At 43.7% G+C, this 18,820-nt stretch overlaps 1 protein-coding gene across 1 annotated transcript in view; it reads right to left on the bottom strand.

Moving 5' to 3' along the window:
- LOC124555977 (diacylglycerol kinase beta-like) overlaps positions 1–18,820 on the bottom strand; it is a 302,061-nt gene that overhangs the window by 86,290 nt on the left and 196,951 nt on the right. Inside the window, exon 3 of the mRNA XM_047130022.1 lies at positions 15,811–15,887. Within this exon, the coding sequence (XP_046985978.1) occupies positions 15,811–15,887 (77 nt within the window). The remainder of the gene's footprint in view (positions 1–15,810; positions 15,888–18,820) is intronic.

Below are 18,820 nucleotides of genomic sequence, written 5' to 3'. Positions count from 1 at the left end.
CCTTAGGTTAGTTAGGTTTAATTAGTTCTAAGTTCTAGGGGACTGATGACCTCAGATGTTAAGTCCCATAGTGCTCAGAGCCATTTGAACCATGTATTTTACTGTAGATGATTTTTTTGTGATGATATTCTACTACGTTACAACCTCGTAATGTGCCATCGACACCATACACTATTTCAATTTGAAAATTAATTTGGAAATTACGAAATACCGACGAATGTGGTATTATTTAGAGCTTGTGTTAACGTTAACGTCAGAATAAATAGTGTACCCAATGGCGAAAATATTTGAGTAACAAGAAAAACCGTACTTTTTGTATGACGTGCGCCGAACTCCCAAACACTGGCAGTCACACATTGAGTTCCACATAATTTTCCACTAACATTTCATCATTCGCTATATGGATCTAAGCGCTTCAGTCTGGACCGCGCGATCGCTACGGTCACAGGTTCGAATACTCCTCGGGCATGGATGTGTGTGATGTCCTTAGGTTAGTTAGGTTTAAGCAGTTCTAAGTTCTAGGGGACTGATGATCTCAGATGTTAAGTCCCATAGTGCTCAGAGCCATTTGAACCATTTGTTACACGAATATGACAGTAGCTTTACCATCAAGAGGGGCAATAACCGTCTTTAAATATATGTTGTACTTTCTAATCGCCTTTGAGAGTCCTCAAGAATGTGAATACAGTAATACGACGCTTGATACGGTATGCAGTGTAGTGTAAGTTCGGAAAAACAGGTTGCTACTGTATTTAGTGGCGTAAACACCGGATGCGGTGCCGCGACTTTAAAGGAGACCCTTGTTACGAGCCGGCAACCACTTCCAATCGAGTGACAGTCACTGTCGATATAATTTCATATTTTAGTAACTAGACTAAAAATAGACATGTCGTTGCCACCTTGATCTCACTTTAATGTGGTAGATACGTATTTTCAACCATATGCATTGAGTAAAAATTCCTATGATGTGCCTGTCGCCAACATCAAGCAGCAAATTTCACGTGACGTTTGCTATTTGCTGTATTTTACATTCTGATCAAACAATCGAATCCTTAACACTACACGAATTTGTCCTGTTTTTACACATTTATTTATTAGTAACAGCGATGGTACCAAACTGCTGACGATGGAATGCAAAAGTAACTATGGTAAAACAGAGAGAGAGAAAAGTTATCTATAACTTTGGCAGAAACCAGACTTCAGTTACAAGATAAAAAGGCGTGAAAGGGAAGCAAAGGATGAGAAGGGACAGAGACAGGGTAATAGTGTATCCCAGATGTTATGCCTGTACATTGAACGGGCAGTGAGGGAAACCAATCAGAAATTTTGAAAGGAGTTAAAGTTCTGGAATAAGAAATATAAACTTTGAGGTTTTCCGGTGATACCGTAATTCTGTCAGAAACAGCGAAGTACTTCGAACAGAAGTTTAACGGAATGAATAATACCTTGAAAAGAGTTTACAGGATGATCATCAGCAAAAGTAAATCAAGGATAACTGAATTAAATCAGATTATGCTGACAGAGTTAGAGTAGTGAACTAGAGACTAGACCTAGAAGACGAGTTTTGCTATTCGGGCAGCCGGCCGGAGTGGCCGAGCGGTTCTAGGCGCTACAGTCTGGAACCGCACGACCGCTGCGGCCGCAGGTTCGAATCCTGCCTCGGGCATGGATGTGTGTGATGTCCTTAGGTTAGTTAGGTTTAAGTAGTTCTAAGTTCTAGGGGACTTATGACCACAGCAGTTGAGTCCCATAGTGCTCAGAGTCATTTGAACCATTTTGAAGCTATTCGGGCAACAAAGTAACTTCTGATGGCCGAAGTGCAGACGATATAAAATGTAAAATTGGTAAATCAATAAAAGCGTTTCTTAAAAAGAGGAATTTGTTAACATCTATAAGACAAGGTACTATGTTTTAGTGTAGCCTTGTACGGACGGGAGACATGGGCGATAAGCGGTACAGACAAGGAGAGAATAGACGCTCTTGCAATAGAGGAATGCCACAGATTATATCAGTAGATCGGGTGACTACTGCTGATTCTAACTAGAAATGAAAGAAATTTATGGCACAACTTGACTAAAAGGAGGGATCGATTGATAAGACGCAGCTTGAAGCGTCCAGGCATCATCTGCTTGGTAACGGATGGAAGTCAGGGCTTCAATAGTTGTAGAGGGAGAGTAATGTATTAATATAATAAGAAGGTTCAGATGGATGTAGATTGCAGTAGTTTTTGAGACATGAAGACGCTTGCCCACGTTAGAGTAGTGCGGAGAGCTGTATCAAACCAGTCCTCGGTCTGACGATGACCATGGCCACAACAACAACAACAGTGATGATGTTGAAATGGTGATGCAAAGCAGGAAAAGTTGCCTTTCATAAGAAGGTACCACATACGTCTAATTGCGGTTATTATACTGGTAAGAGGTGCTTAATTTATTGATTAATATCGAAACATAGTGTAACGAATACCAAAGGACTAATTCATGTGATGGCTTGAATAAGTGTTTACGAAGCAAATGCTACATAAATTCAGTAGTGTAGGAGTGTGCTGTGGATGAATCCTTTGAATTAATACAGATTTAGAGTCATTTTCTCCTGCAAGTAAGATTTGTATATGACTGTCGGAGTCATTACTTACGACTTGTATACCTGTAGATCCTCAAATATTTATGCCTTTTTAAAAGTAGTCACGTGGAGATTCAGTGCGTGTGATCAATACTTCAGTTTCATTAAAGATGAAGGAAGATTAAATATATGGTACTTGAAAACAAAAACCGAAAATTTTCCTCTCTGAAATATTTCAGAGCCCAATAAATCGCCTGTTTTTTGCATAACATGGTTCCAAATTCGATGTTTCTTGGAATACTTCCACTTTGCCATACTGGAGAGCCCTTCTACAATGCCGCCGAAAATTAATTCGTCGAAAAAAAGTCTTAGCAATATTATAAAATGTGGTGTAAAATCTAAAAGCAGTGCGGCAGCTATCCCTTATGTTCTTCTAAAAAGAAGTTGTGACAAATAATTGAAGCGCCGTTTAAGTTATCTCATCAAAGTGTTAAGCTAAGTTCATTCCAAGTTTCAAATATAAATTATTAATACGCTTACGAAACATATGTACAGAATGCACGGTATTTTTTTAAAGAGATATGTGTGTACTAGTTAACTAACAACATTCAATATCTGAATATCGTTTCGAGACAAGCCTTAAGCCACACCGTATTCTCATGACTTTTGGAATCGATTTATGTTGGCGCCAAAATTCCGTTCTGCGCATCTTAATGCTCACTCAATGGGCATTTCTTCTACACGCCAGCATCGTGGGATTATTATGCCAGCCACGCATCTTCAGCTTTGCACGTGCAAAATGAACGCACACTCTTTACCTTTATGTGATTGATGCCTGTCAATGAACGGCGATCATATCTTAGACAGTAATTATCCCACTCTACTGACCATGGATGGTTCTGAAGAGGAATGCATGTGTGGTTTATACGCAACTAAGAGGCGCCCTCGCAGAAAGTCTCTGTTTTAAATAATACAAATCGTCGAGTGCTACGATGGCACAATGAGGCATTTAATCTAGTGTCCTTTTGTGTTGTTTTGGACGTGTTTTGTCTCTAGGCCACTCAATCTGGTTACTATAGTAACTGGGGTCGGACGCGACCAGAAGACACTGGCAGACCGGCCGAGGGCGCGAGTCGCCGAAAACCACGGAAAGACAACAACAGCGATGGACGGATAACGGAGAAAAATGGTTCAAATGGCTCTGAGCACTATGGGACTTAACTTATGAGGTCATCAGTCCCCTAGAACTTAGAACTACTTAAACCTAACTAACCTAAGGACATTACACACATCCATGCCCGAGGCAGGATTCGAACCTGCGACCGTAGCGGTCGCGCGGTTCCGGACTGCAGCGTCCAGAACCGCTCGGCCACTTCGGCCGGCTGATAACGAAGACATCATGAGAGAATATGTTCGGAGCGGTAAATGAACCATACGAGAGCCTAGACTTAGCAGTACCAAGAACCAAACACGACTGAGGGCCCTTTTTTTTTAAGCGTCTCTGCTATACTTTCACTTATGCGTGGCTTGGGCCTTAGTGCCCATATGCCTGCTCCACACTCCTCCGTTGTTCCGGGTTGCGAGCCTCCTGCCACCACTCGCCCGCTCTTAGTCCCATGTCCTCGGTGTCCTTGTCAATATTGTCTTCCCATCTTGTTCGCGGTCGTCCCCTCCTTCCAACTACAGCTCCCAGAAACACACCATGGGGTATCCTCGCTTCGTTCATTCTTACTACATGTCCAGCCCAGGTCAACCTTCTTCTTCTTATTCTTTTTATAATGTCAGGCTGCGCGTAAAGCTCTTAATTCTTGTTTTTTTTTTTTTCGAATTCTCCATTCCCCTGTTTGTGAATCTATCACAGGACCATATATTTTTCGGAGGATTTTTCGTTCGAAAACAAGTAGTTTCTCTTTATCTGTTCTCCTAAAGGTGAGGCTTTCACAACCGTACATAACCACTGGCACAATCATACTTTGGTACAGCCTGATCTCAAAACTTCTTGATAGGGATCTTTTCTTCAGCACATCCTGAAGGCTAAAGTATGTTCTGTTGCCTTCGACAATTCTCGCATTTATTTCAATTTCACAGTGGTTCTGATCGTTGCAGAGACTACCAAGGTATTCGAACATATTTGACTTTTTGAATCGGAGTCTGTCCGCCGTGAGCGGGTCCCCATCTCTCGCTGACTTGCTCAGAATCGTGTATTTTTCTTATCTTCACTGACTGCGCTACTGGCAATCTTTCACTACGAGCCTGCCATTCTTCTGAGCTCTTCTCTACTGCGGCCGCGCTGGATTACCCGAGCGGTCTAAGGCGCTTCAGTCATGGACTGTGTGGCTGGTCCCGGCGGAAGTTCGAGTCCTCCCTCGGGCATGGGTGTGTATGTGTTTGTCCTTTGGATAATTTAGGTTAAGTAGTTTGTAAGGGACTGATGATGATGATGATGTCGTGTGACGAGGGCCTCCCGTCGGGTAGATCGCTCGCCTGGTGCAAGTGTTTCGATTTGACGCCACTTCGGTGACTTGCGCGTCGATCGGGATGAAATGATGATGATTAGGACAGCACAACACCCAGTCCCTGAGCGGAGAAAATCTCCGACCCAGCCGGGAATCGAACCTGGGCCCTTAGGATTGACAGTCTGTCGCGCTGACCACTCAGCTACCGGGGGCGGACATATGACCTTAGCAGTTAAGTTCCGTAAGATTTCACACACATTTGAACATTTCTTCTCTACTGCGGCTGATTAGGATTATATCATCCGCGTATGCCTCGTCGCTGGTATACAGCGGTCTAATAGTCTTGGCGTGCCTCAGCGATACAGATAGCCGTTCCGTAGGTGCAACCACAACGGAGGGGTATCTGTTGAGAGGCCAGACAAACGTGTGGTTCCTGAAGAGGGGCAGCAGCCTTTTCAGTAGTTGCAAGGCCAACAGTCTGGATGATTGACTGATCTGGCCTTGTAACAATAACCAAAACGGCCTTGCTGTGCTGGTACTGCGAACGGCTGAAAGCAAGGGGAAACTACAGCCGTAATTTTTCCTGAGGGCATGCAGCTTTACTGTATGATTACATGATGATGGCGTCCTCTTGGGTAAAATATTCCGGAGGTAAAATAGTCCCCCATTCGGATCTCCGGGCGGGGACTACTCAAGAGGATGTCGTTATCAGGAGAAAGAAAACTGGCGTTCTACGGATCGGAGCGTGGAATGTCAGATCCCTTAATCGGGCAGGTAGGTTAGAAAATTTAAAAAGGGAAATGGATAGGTTGAAGTTAGATATAGTGGGAATTAGTGAAGTTCGGTGGCAGGAGGAACAAGACTTCTGGTCAGGTGACTACAGGGTTATAAACACAAAATCAAATAGGGGTAATGCAGGAGTAGGTTTAATAATGAATAGGAAAATAGGAATGCGGGTAAGCTACTACAAACAGCATAGTGAACGCATTATTGTGGCCAAGATAGATACGAAGCCCACGCCTACTACAGTAGTACAAGTTTATATGCCAACTAGCTCTGCAGATGACGAAGAAATTGAAGAAATGTATGATGAAATAAAAGAAATTATTCAGATTGTGAAGGGAGACGAAAATTTAATAGTCATGGGTGACTGGAATTCTAGTGTAGGAAAAGGGAGAGAAGGAAACATAGTAGGTGAATATGGATTGGGGGACAGAAATGAAAGAGGAAGCCGTCTGGTCGAATTTTGCACAGAGCACAACATAATCATAACTAACACTTGGTTTAAGAATCATGAAAGAAGGTTGTATACATGGAAGAACCCTGGAGATACTAAAAGGTATCAGATAGATTATATAATGGTAAGACAGAGATTTAGGAACCAGGTTTTAAATTGTAAGACATTTCCAGGGGCAGATGTGGACTCTGACCACAATCTATTGGTTATGACCTGTAGATTAAAACTGAAGAAACTGCAAAAAGGTGGGAATTTAAGGAGATGGGACCTGGATAAACTAAAAGAACCAGTGGTTGTACAGAGATTCAGGGAGAGCATAAGGGAGCAATTGACAGGAATGGGGGGAATAAATACAGTAGAAGAAGAATGGGTAGCTTTGAGGGATGAAGTAGTGAAGGCAGCAGAGGATCAAGTAGGTAAAAAGACGAGGGCTAGTAGAAATCCTTGGGTAACAGAAGAAATATTGAATTTAATTGATGAAAGGAGAAAATATAAAAATGCAGTAAGTGAAACAGGCAAAAAGGAATACAAACGTCTCAAAAATGAGATCGACAGGAAGTGCAAAATGGCTAAGCAGGGATGGCTAGAGGACAAATGTAAGGATGTAGAGGCCTATCTCACTAGGGGTAAGATAGATACCGCCTACAGGAAAATTAAAGAGACCTTTGGAGATAAGAGAACGACTTGTATGAATATCAAGAGCTCAGATGGAAACCCAGTTCTAAGCAAAGAAGGGAAAGCAGGAAGGTGGAAGGAGTATATAGAGGGTCTATACAAGGGCGATGTACTTGAGGACAATATTATGGAAATGGAAGAGGATGTAGATGAAGATGAAATGGGAGATATGATACTGCGTGAAGAGTTTGACAGAGCACTGAAAGACCTGAGTCGAAACAAGGCCCCCGGAGTAGACAATATTCCATTGGAACTACTGACGGCCGTGGGAGAGCCAGTCCTGACAAAACTCTACCATCTGGTGAGCAAGATGTATGAAACAGGCGAAATACCCTCAGACTTCAAGAAGAATATAATAATTCCAATCCCAAAGAAAGCAGGTGTTGACAGATGTGAAAATTAGCGAACTATCAGCTTAATAAGTCACAGCTGCAAAATACTAACACGAATTCTTTACAGACGAATGGAAAAACTAGTAGAAGCCAACCTCGGGGAAGATCAGTTTGGATTCCGTAGAAACACTGGAACACGTGAGGCAATACTGACCTTACGACTTATCTTAGAAGAAAGATTAAGGAAAGGCAAACCTACGTTTCTAGCATTTGTGGACTTAGAGAAAGCTTTTGACAATGTTGACTGGAATACTCTCTTTCAAATTCTAAAGGTGGCAGGGGTAAAATACAGGGAGCGAAAGGCTATTTACAATTTGTACAGAAACCAGATGGCAGTTATAAGAGTCGAGGGACATGAAAGGGAAGCAGTGGTTGGGAAGGGAGTAAGACAGGGTTGTAGCCTCTCCCCGATGTTGTTCAATCTGTATATTGAGCAAGCAGTAAAGGAAACAAAAGAAAACTTCGGAGTAGGTATTAAAATTCATGGAGAAGAAGTAAAAACTTTGAGGTTCGCCGATGACATTGTAATTCTGTCAGAGACAGCAAAGGACTTGGAAGAGCAGTTGAATGGAATGGACAGTGTCTTGAAAGGAGGATATAAGATGAACATCAACAAAAGCAAAACAAGGATAATGGAATGTAGTCTAATTAAGTCGGGTGATGCTGAGGGAATTAGATTAGGAAATGAGACACTTAAAGTAGTAAAGGAGTTTTGCTATTTGGGGAGCAAAATAACTGATGATGGACGAAGTAGAGAGGATATAAAATGTAGGCTGGCAATGGCAAGGAAAGCGTTTCTGAAGAAGAGAAATTTGTTAACATCCAGTATTGATTTAAGTGTCAGGAAGTCATTTCTGAAAGTATTCGTATGGAGTGTAGCCATGTATGGAAGTGAAACATGGACGATAAATAGTTTGGACAAGAAGAGAATAGAAGCTTTCGAAATGTGGTGCTACAGAAGAATGCTGAAGATTAGATGGGTAGATCACATAACTAATGAGGAAGTATTGAATAGGATTGGGGAGAAGAGAAGTTTGTGGCACAACCTGACCAGAAGAAGGGATCGGTTGGTAGGACATGTTCTGAGGCATCAAGGGATCACCAATTTAGTATTGGAGGGCAGCGTGGAGGGTAAAAATCGTAGAGGGAGACCAAGAGATGAATACACTAAGCAGATTCAGAAGGATGTAGGTTGCAGTAGGTACTGGGAGATGAAAAAGCTTGCACAGGATAGAGTAGCATGGAGAGCTGCATCAAACCAGTCTCAGGACTGAAGACCACAACAACAACAACAATAGTCTTGGTGTAGGAGTAAAATCTTCCTATCTCACAATGACATCATTGTAGTGCACGTTCAACGTGTGTCAGTGGGACCTGAAGTCCCATACCACCCTCCAATGATGGGTTCAAGCTAGTCGATAAGAAGTGAGACAACTACGTAGGTAGTTACGGTGGTGACCGTACCACGGATTTCACATAATGAGTGGCCATATCGAAACTGACACATTATTGGTGGCCATACCATGGATATTCTCAGCCGGTGTGCCAATCTGAGTCCTCGACGGTGGTAAGGGGAACAAGGTGACGGTGCCAGTGCTTGGGAGTCATAGTTCCAATGTGTTGCAAGCCATTGACAATGTCGTGCAGGGTGTTCACTTTGTCGCAGATCTTATGATTTGAAGGGCATGCAGGTTCCACCAAATCACCTTATTCTGCAGGCGCGTTAGGGTCTGCATCCTGGAGGCACTAATCATGATCCACACGCTGGAACCATAGGTGAGGGAAGGGTGGAAAACCGTTCGGTCCAGTTGGAGCTTGGTGCCCAAGATCAGGTCCCTGCTGGTGGAGAGCAGGTGCAATGCTTTTATTAGCTTCAGCCCATTCTGGGTGACGAACTACGCACGTTGATGGAAAAGCAGTTTTTTATCTTTCCAAACTCCAAGATATTTGCTATCCGGGGACCATGAAACCTGGACGGCAGCAATACTGAAGTTGTGGTGGAGGACAGCGCGCCGTCTGGTGCAGTAAACTTGGCGGCATTGAGGGCAATCTTGTTTGAACGACAGCCGCCTCTGGAGACGAGCAATCAGCTGGTTGGTGTCGTATAGAGCGCCATATCGTCGGCTTATTGCGGCAGGTGGCATCGACGTGCGGCCCCTGCGCTGCCGTCAGGCCCGATAGGCTGGCGCAGAGGACGCGGCGCGCACATAGCGCTGACGTGGCGTCCAGCACGCTCGCAAATTGTAAGAGTACCGCCTAGCGGTTGTCGTCTACGTCCAAGCATTTTGGTGGGCTTTCAGAATCGTCGGGCCGGTATGCCTGAGTTACTGTTAAGGTTAACAAGGATATTCATTCCCATTTTTATCGGTGATCAAGCGTTGCCCTTTCTTCTGCGATCTCATGATGAGTATGCTATGGACGTCTCCATGTTCCAGAATAAAGATAGATGTGTTCATAGAGTTTCATGCTTACATTCCCGGTTTGACGAACACTTTCTTTTCTTTCTTTTGCTACTGCCTTTATCCCCCATTGTGCGCAGGGTCGGCAGTGTTAAGTACGGATATGGCACGGTTAAGTTAAGGGGTGGCCGGATGCCCTTCCTGCCGCAACCCCATACCCCCCGTGACGGAGTAATCGACCCCAGCTGTCTGCGTCTAGTGTAAATCGTGAAATAGTGTGAATTTGTTTCAAATGTCTGCGAGTCGTGGAACTGAGGCGGGACTTGGGGACCAGCCCGGCATTCACCTAGTAGGATGTGGGAAACCGCCTAAAAACGACATCCAGGCTGGCCGGCACACCGGCCGTCGTCGTTAATCCGCCGGGCGGATTCGATCCGGGACCAGCGCGCCTACCCGAGTCCAGGAAGCAACGCGTTAGCGCTTCTTTTTAATTGTTGTGTTTGGTCGTTGCGGACGTCACATGACAGCCGTTCAAGTTCGTTTGTTGATCCTTCCACTCAGTTTTTTTATTACGATGGTCAACCATTTCTCTGACCGAACACGCTGAGCTACCGTGCCGGCAAACTTAAATTTTTTTGTCAGATGCGCTTTCGGATATCCTGGCGGGTCTCTGGTTTGACGAACACTCTGGCACATTATCTTACCTCGACCGGCCCTGCAAATCGCCGATCTTAATACCGTAGGAAATGACTGGAACTGGTTGGAATAACGACTGAAACGTACCACTCAACATCCATACAATTTGCTAGCTCCAGGGGATTTTATTATCAATGAGTGACTCCAAGTGGTTGTGGAGTACCCAAAAAACTTTTGGATTATCTTCGTCGCCGAACTATGACCGTTATCGAGTCTAGAGACGATGTTATGCGATATTAGCTTTATGTCTCGCGGAGGTGACTAATCTTTTGTCCGGTGTGCTTTAGCTATTTAAATGAGAGAATCGCGAATAATGCTACTAAGAAATGACCGAGCGAGGTGACGCAGTGGTTAGACACTGGACTCACACTCGGGAGGACGACGGTTCAATCCCGCGTCCGGCCATCCTGATTTAGGTTTTCCGTTCAAATGGTTCAAATGGCTGTGAGCACTATGGGACTTAACTTCTTAGGTCATCAGTCCCCTAGAACTTAGAACTACTTTAAACCTAACTAACCTAAGGACATCACACACATCCATGCCCGAGGCAGGATTCGAACCTGCGACCGTAGCGGTAGCGCGGTTCCTGACTGTAGCGCCTAGAACCGCTCGGCCACTCTGGCCGGCAGGTTTTCCGCGATTTCCCTAAATCGCTCCAGGCAAATGCCGTGATGGTTCCTTTCAAAGGGCACGGCCGACTTCCTTCCCCGTCCTTCCCTAATCCGATGAGACCGATGACCTCGCTGTCTGGTCTCCTTCCCCAAAACCAACCCAACCAATTAAGAAATGTAAACTCCTTTAACATATCTTCACTCGCGTCCATAATATCTAAACATAAGACTGTAGACTGCGTGCAGGGAATAACATATTACCCAAACACAGCGTCGTTTGTAGCGGTCATTTTGCCACATACTGTGAGCCGAAGATGATAACTTCTTGAAAGATGAGGATACAACGATTTTCATTCAATTTTCCGACCATTTACAGCATAAAATCAATCCAGAAATCTAATTAAAGTTGACAATATCTGAAACATGTTGCAGATATACATGTACTACAATGCAACGTAAAGATAAAATATGAATGAGGGACCACAACCTAGTCGTACTGAGTTTTGTGGACGATCAGGGTGCCCTTACCAGAAGGACGGTGGTTAAGTTCCACCCTACCTAGGGCCGCTACATTCAGATAGCAGCCAAGCATATATCTGATTCGCATCGAAATTGCCAAATAAGCGAGACATCGACCAGACCGTCAAGACTTCACGAAAATAGTGACCACCTTTAGTGAGACAGCTACCATAAAAATCACTCATGAGGCAGGGCGCCACGATTAACTTCCTGACCGTACACTGTTGCTTGCTGGCAAGAAAAGGACGTTAAAATTGTGACAGCAATACCGCAACCCACAAAACAGAAGCAATATTTTCAGGACTACTAGAGAGATACGCGAATGGCTATAGATCCTAAGAAATGTCAGGTGACAGTGGAGACTAGAAGAGGCATAAAACAAACCTGACCATTTCTGGAGAATAGCTAATCCCCGTCAGCAACTCCAGAAAGCCGTCGGTGAGCATGGCATAGAGGAAAAGGCAGACGCCATATCAAACAAACTAGAACTGCAATTTCAAGAAACTATCGTTGAAGTCGACGAGGTGGAGGTAGAACGAAATGAGCGAAGAGTACGGCGACATCTAGCACGGAAACTACAAATCAGACCTGAAATCTCTTTCAAGGCGGTAAGCGAAAGACTTGTTGGTACTCTCATCAGGCGAATCGGCTGGAAAAAATACCCTGGTCCCGACCATATCAAGGCACTCTTTCTAAAGAACCTTCCCATATCAACCATATCACACATCACGGCCATGCTCAACGACTTCCTGAAGTTAAACAATTTCCCTTCAGCCTGGAAGATTCCAAAAGTCATATCATTTCCCAAACGTAACCATATATATCCATAAAGCTAAAAGCCCATCTCCCTGTTAAATCACGTGTCCAAACTCCTAGAATAGCTAACCCCTGCAACAGTTCCTAATGATACACAATATCCTCTCCCCAGAACAATTTGGATTTCATGCTGGACGTAGCACCACACAGCAATCCGTTGCCTGGTATAGCATATTTGCCAAGAAAAGCGCTAAGGAAACAGCACTGCAACAATCTCTATAGTCATTAAGAAAGCATTCGACCGTGTTTGGCAAGGTGACCTGATTTACAAGCTGCCGCAGTACAACTGCCCACTCCACATGCTGAAGATATTCAGATCCCTTCTGACAAATAGAAAATTCTGCTCCTCAATAGATGGAGCAGACAGCACAACAAAAAGCACAGAAGCATTAGTGCCACAAGGGCCTGTGCTTGGCCCTCTCCTATAACTTATTACACAAATGACTTGCAAAATGAGCCCAGGGGACAAATAGCCCTATGTGCTGATGGTATTGCACCGTATCACAGCGGCAGTAACATCTACTATATAATCGTGACAATTAGGTTGATACGCCATTTAGATAAAATTATTATGTGGTGTAACATTTGGAAGACAGAAGTTAACGCTTCCAAGTACCAAGCAGTTCTGTTTACTACAAAGAGGAACCAACCAGTCATCAAAATCAAGGTTAATGAGAGAGACCCTCCCGGGAAAACTCCGTTTTATACCTAGGACTTAAAATTAACAAAAAGTTAACATTCAAACAACATTTAATTGTGACATACCACAATCCTTCGGCACGTCTTTTCCAACTCTAGCCCCTACTGAAGGGAAGGGGTCTCACAACTGTAACCAGAATCAAACTCTGGAGGATCATTATTATGTCTGTTGTCCTCTCCGGCTCGGAAGTCTGGAGCATGACAGCAGATAATAATGTAACAAAAGGTGAAACTCTGCAGAAAAAACTCTTCGCCTCATTACGGATGCATCAAAATACATAGACAGTGAAGAAATAAGAACACAGTTAGGGCATCAAACCGCATATCAGCTTATTAAACAGCATCCAACTTATCATTCCATCTCATCAGTTCTCTAGACCAATAAGACTATGTCCCAAACCGACATTATTTCAACAGTTTTGGAGCTATAAACAAAATAAATAATCTTCTTACAGAAATCACAAAAGCATCGTACACTGGGGAAGACCCTCAGGCCACATACAAGCAGAAGCAGCCAATCCATAAACCGAAGTAACTGAGCAGAAGGCAGAGCGTCACTAGACCCTTGTTCTTATAACAGCGCTAAGGGTTGAACCCAATCAATTCCACGTTCATTCACAGCCTCCTTAGCGTCCAGATTGTTTGTTCTTATCATGGCCCGTTATCTATTCCAGATCCTGTCTGTCACGTTTCTCTCGCCTGCCGTTAGTTTGGGTTAACCCTCCGCCAGCGACTCTCACACCTGGCGGGTTCCTCCATTACTCCAATTCTTCAGGAGCTTCGAAATGGGCACCGATATCTGGCTACCCGCGGATACAGTACAAACTTAGAACGCGCTCTACCTGTATTACGATGCTAATCACATGCAGCTGATCCACAGCAAGAGCTCAAGCGGCAAGTCCGTACTGAACAATGAAGTGTAGGCTGAAATATGGAAGGAATATACAGAAGGAATATAGTAGGAGAAATAATTGATCACAATATTATAGAATGGATAGATTAAGTAGACGATGAGCTGGGAGATATGGGAGAATAATTTAACAATTCTGGAAGACAAGTCCCCTGGAATAGACGACATTCCCTTAGAATTATTGAAATGCTTGGGAGAGCCATTCATGAAAAAACTACTACACCATGTGTGCAAGATACATGAAACAGTGGAAACAATCTCAGACTTCTAGAAGAATGTAATAATTCCTATCACAATGCTGGTAGGTACTGATTGGTCTGAATATTGTGGAACCACCAGTTTAACGGTACATAGCTGCAAAATATTGAGACGAGTCATTTACTTAAGAAAGGAAAAGCTGGTAGAAACATACTTCGGGGAATACTGGTTTCGGTTCCGGAGAAATGTAGAAACACGAGAGGCAATATTGGCCCAACAGCTAATCTCTGAGGATAGACCGAGGAAAGGCTAATGTACATTTATAGCATTTGCAGATTTAGAAAAAGTTTTTGACAATGTTGACAGGAATACATTCATAGAAATTCTGAAGGTAGTAGTGATAAAAAACGGGGAGCGCAAAATTATCTACAACGTGTAAAGTAGCCAGACTCCACTTACAAGCGTCGAAGGATATGAAAGGGAAGCTGTCGTTGAGTAGGGTAGGTCTGCAGCCTCTCCCCGATTTAATTAAAGCTGTATATTAACGAAACAGTAAGCGAAACGAAGAAAAATTTTGTTACGTGGATTAAAAATCAGGGAGATGAAATTTAAAAAAGTATTATACGTTCGTTTCATATCAGTTATGTAAGATTTAACATGTATTTTATTTGTTTTATCAGATCTGCAGTTGTTCGATATTTGAACGGAACCGGCAATCGTTATTGTGTAAATGCAATAACAGACTGCAATAAAAATATCAGACTACCTTTGGGGTTTGCCGATGATCTGATTCTCTCTGGAATGGAAAGGGGCTTGGAAGATGAGTGAAGTCAATACCGTCTTGAAAAGGGATTATATAAGATAGAAACCAGCAAAAGAAAAACAAGGATAAGGGAATGCAGTCGAATTAAATCAGGTTGTGCTAACAGAATTAGATTAGGAAAGCAGACACTAAAAGCAGTCGATGACTTTTGCTATTTGGGCAGCTGTATGACTGACGACGGACAAAGTAGAGAAGGTAAAAAACGCAAAACATCAATAACAAGAAAAGGGTTTCGGGAAAGAGAAATTTATTAACGTCGAATATGAAATATTCTTAGGAATATTTTCTGAAGGTATTTTTACAGAGTGTAGCCTTATACGGAACTGAAACGTGTTCGATAAACAGATCGAAGAAGAAGAAGAAGAGAACAGAAGCTTTTGAAAGGTTGCGGTAGAGAATAATGCTGAAATAATGAAGAGGTACTAAATCGAAATGGGAAAATAGAAATTTGTGGCAGAGGACTACCAGCAGATATCAGCTAGTAGAACATCGTGGGACATCGAGGAATAATTTGGTAACCAAAGGTGACGTGGAGGGTAAAATTTTAAAGGGAGTCCAAGGCTTGAATACGATATCCAGGTTCAAACGGATGTAGGTTTCAGTAGTTATGCAGAGATGAAGAAGCTTATACAAGATAGACTACTGTGGAGAGCTGCATCAGATCAGACTTCGGACAAGATAACGATGATGAAGACGACGAAAAGGACAACAAGGTCATTTCGGTCGTGGTTGAACGTGAAACGTGTTTGAACGGACACAGAAAGTAAACAAATAAACTAGATGAAAGAATATAAAAATTGCGCGAAAAGGTACTTACATCTTCGAGGCAGTAGCGCGACAGGGGTCCAGTGCCGCTACACTCGTCCAGCACATCTTGTAGTTTCTTTGATGAATCTATAACAGAACAGTTTCAGTTCAAGCATATTTGTAATATTATTCGAGTATAAACTGTCTAAGAAAAATTTAATGTATTCAGTGACACAGTCATAGGTTATTTAGAAAATAGTTGTCGTAGCAAATTAACTTGTTTAAGTAATTTGACTATTCCAAATCCTCGATGAGAAATGGACATCGAGTACCACGGAAAAACAACAGAAATCTGCGTATCATCAACGGACACAGGTGATGACAGGGTCAATCACATTACAAACTTCAATCCTAAGCAAAGTTCTCAGAGCATCTAAGTTACAAATTTTGACTGAAAAAATAAGTTCCTACAGCAACAAGGTAAGATGTGTTTGAAAGAGAATAAAAAATGAGACAGGAAAAACGATTTGCAAATTGGTGAATTTTCTTAGAAGTGAACAATGAAGTAGTTAAAGTTAGCTCCAAAACTGCGCGCACTCTTACTGCATTAACAAATAAATTAAGTCGGAACACTGGTGTCCAACATACGGTTACGAGGCTAGGAGAGGCGCTGCAGGCGGTGTCGTGCTATCAGCAAAGGCACTCACGTCAATTGTGTGCTGCCACAGCCCATTAACGCCAAACTTTGCCGCAATGTGCTAACGGATAAGTTCGTCGTACTTCCCACGTTGATTTTTGTAGTTGTCTAACGCAGTGGTACTTGTAAGTTCGCATTGACAACTCTGTGTAAGCGGCGCTGCTCTCGGTCGTTAGGTGAAGGCCCCTGGCTGCTGCGTTGTCCGTAGTGAGGGGTAATGACTGAAATTTGTTATTCTCGGCACACTCTTGTCACTGTGGATCTCGGAATGTCGAATTCGCAGACGATTTCCGAAACGGAATGTCCCATACTTCTAGCTGAATCTACCATTCCACGTTCAAAGTCTTAATTCCCGTCGTGCGGCCATAATGACGTCGGAAACCTTTTCACATGAATCATCTGAATACAAATGACAGTTTGTGTACACGATACTACCCCCGTCTGTATATGTTATCACTATCCCCCGCCCTTTGGCACCTCGCTGTGTTATAGTAACACATTTACACTCCTGGCCATTAAAATTGCTATACCACGAAGATGACGTGCTACAGACGCGAAATTTAACCGACAGGAAAAAGATGCTGTGATATGCAAATGATTAGCTTTTCAGAGCATTCACACGAGGTTGGTGCCAGTGGCGACACCTACAACGTGCTGACGTGCGGAAAGTTTCCAACAGATTTCTCATAGAAAAACAGCAGTTGACCGGCGTTGCCTGGTGAAACGTTCTTGTGATGCCTCGTGTAAAGAGGAGAAATGCGTACCATCACGTTTCCGACTTCGATAAAGGTCGGATTGTAGCCCATCGCGATTGCGGTTTATCGTATCGCGACATTGCTGCTCGCGTTGGTCGAGATCCAATGACTGTTAGCAGAATATGGAATCGTTGGGTTCAGGAGGGTAATACGGAACGCCGTGCTGGATCCCAACGGCCTCGTATCACTAGCAGTCGAGATGACACGCATCTTATCCGCATGGCTGTAACGGATCGTGCAGCCACGTCTCGATCCCTGAGTCAACAGATGGGGACGTTTGCAAGACAACAACCATCTGCACGAACAGTTCGACGACGTTTGCAGCAGCATGGACTATCAGCTCGGAGACCATGGTTGCGGTTACCCTTGACGCTAAATCACAGGCAGGAGCGCCTGCGATGGGTACTCAACGACGAACCTGGATGCACGAATGGCAAAACGTCATTTTTTCGGAAGAATCCAGGTTCTGTTTATAGCATCATGATGGTCGCATCCGAGTTTGGCGACATCGTGGTGAACGCACATTGGAAGCGTGTATTCGTCATCGCCAAACTGGCGTATCACCCGGCGTGATGGTATGGGGTGCCACTGGTTCCACGTCTCTGTCACCTCTTGTTCCCATTGACGGCACTTTGAACAGTGGACGTTCCATTTCAGATGTGTTATGACCCGTGGTTCTACCCTTCATTCGATCGCATTCGGGAGGACGACGGTTCAATCCCGCGTTCGGCCATCCTGATTTAGGTTTTCCGTGATTTCCCTAAATCGCTCTAGGCAAATGCCGGGATGATTCCTTTGAAAGGGCACGGCCGAGTCCCTTTCCCATCCTTCCCTGATCCAATGAAACCGATGACCTCGCAGTTTGGTCTCTTCCCCCAAACAACCCAACCAACCAACCTTCATTCGATCCCTGCAAAACCCTACATTTCAGCAGGATAATGCACCACCGCATGTTGCAGGTCCTGTACGGGCCTTTCTGGATACAGAAAATGTTCGACTGTTTGCCCTGGACAGCACATTCTCCAGATTTCTCACCAATTGAAGACGTCTTGTCAATGGTGACCGAGCAAATGGCTCGTCACAATACGCCCGCCACTACTCTTGATGAACTGTGGTATCGCGTTGAAGCTGCATGGGCAGCTGTACCTGTACACGCCATCCAAGCTCTGTTTGACTCAATGCCCAGGCGTACCAAGGCCGTTATTACGGCCAGAGGTGGTTTTTCTGGGTAGTGATTTCTCAGGATCTATGCACCCAAATTCCGAGAAAATATAATCCCATGTCAGTTCTAGTATAATATATTTGTCCAACGAATACCCGTTTATCATCTGCATTTCTTCTTGGTGTAGCAATTTTAATGGCCAGTAGTGTGCTTAAAGATGGAGTTATTTTGATATTTGTGGACTTTTTAAAATTTGCCATTTTCATAAATAGCTGGTCCAATGAATAAGGCGCGGCAGAGAACGGGTTTACACTGACATATCATTAGCTACCAGTATCTCAGCCAATGAGAAGAGAGAACGTTTACGCATATTTGGTTTCCTAGAAGAATCTCTTTGTGGAGTCCAAGTGCGACCAGAGGGCAGCCTTTATCCTATTTAATTAACAATTAAATTTGAACACGGTAG

Source organism: Schistocerca americana, chromosome X (assembly GCF_021461395.2).
Source record: "Schistocerca americana isolate TAMUIC-IGC-003095 chromosome X, iqSchAmer2.1, whole genome shotgun sequence".
Classification (NCBI taxonomy): domain Eukaryota; kingdom Metazoa; phylum Arthropoda; class Insecta; order Orthoptera; family Acrididae; genus Schistocerca; species Schistocerca americana.
The sequence above is the reverse complement of the archived record's forward strand: the minus strand, read 5'-3'. Positions and strand labels throughout refer to the sequence as shown.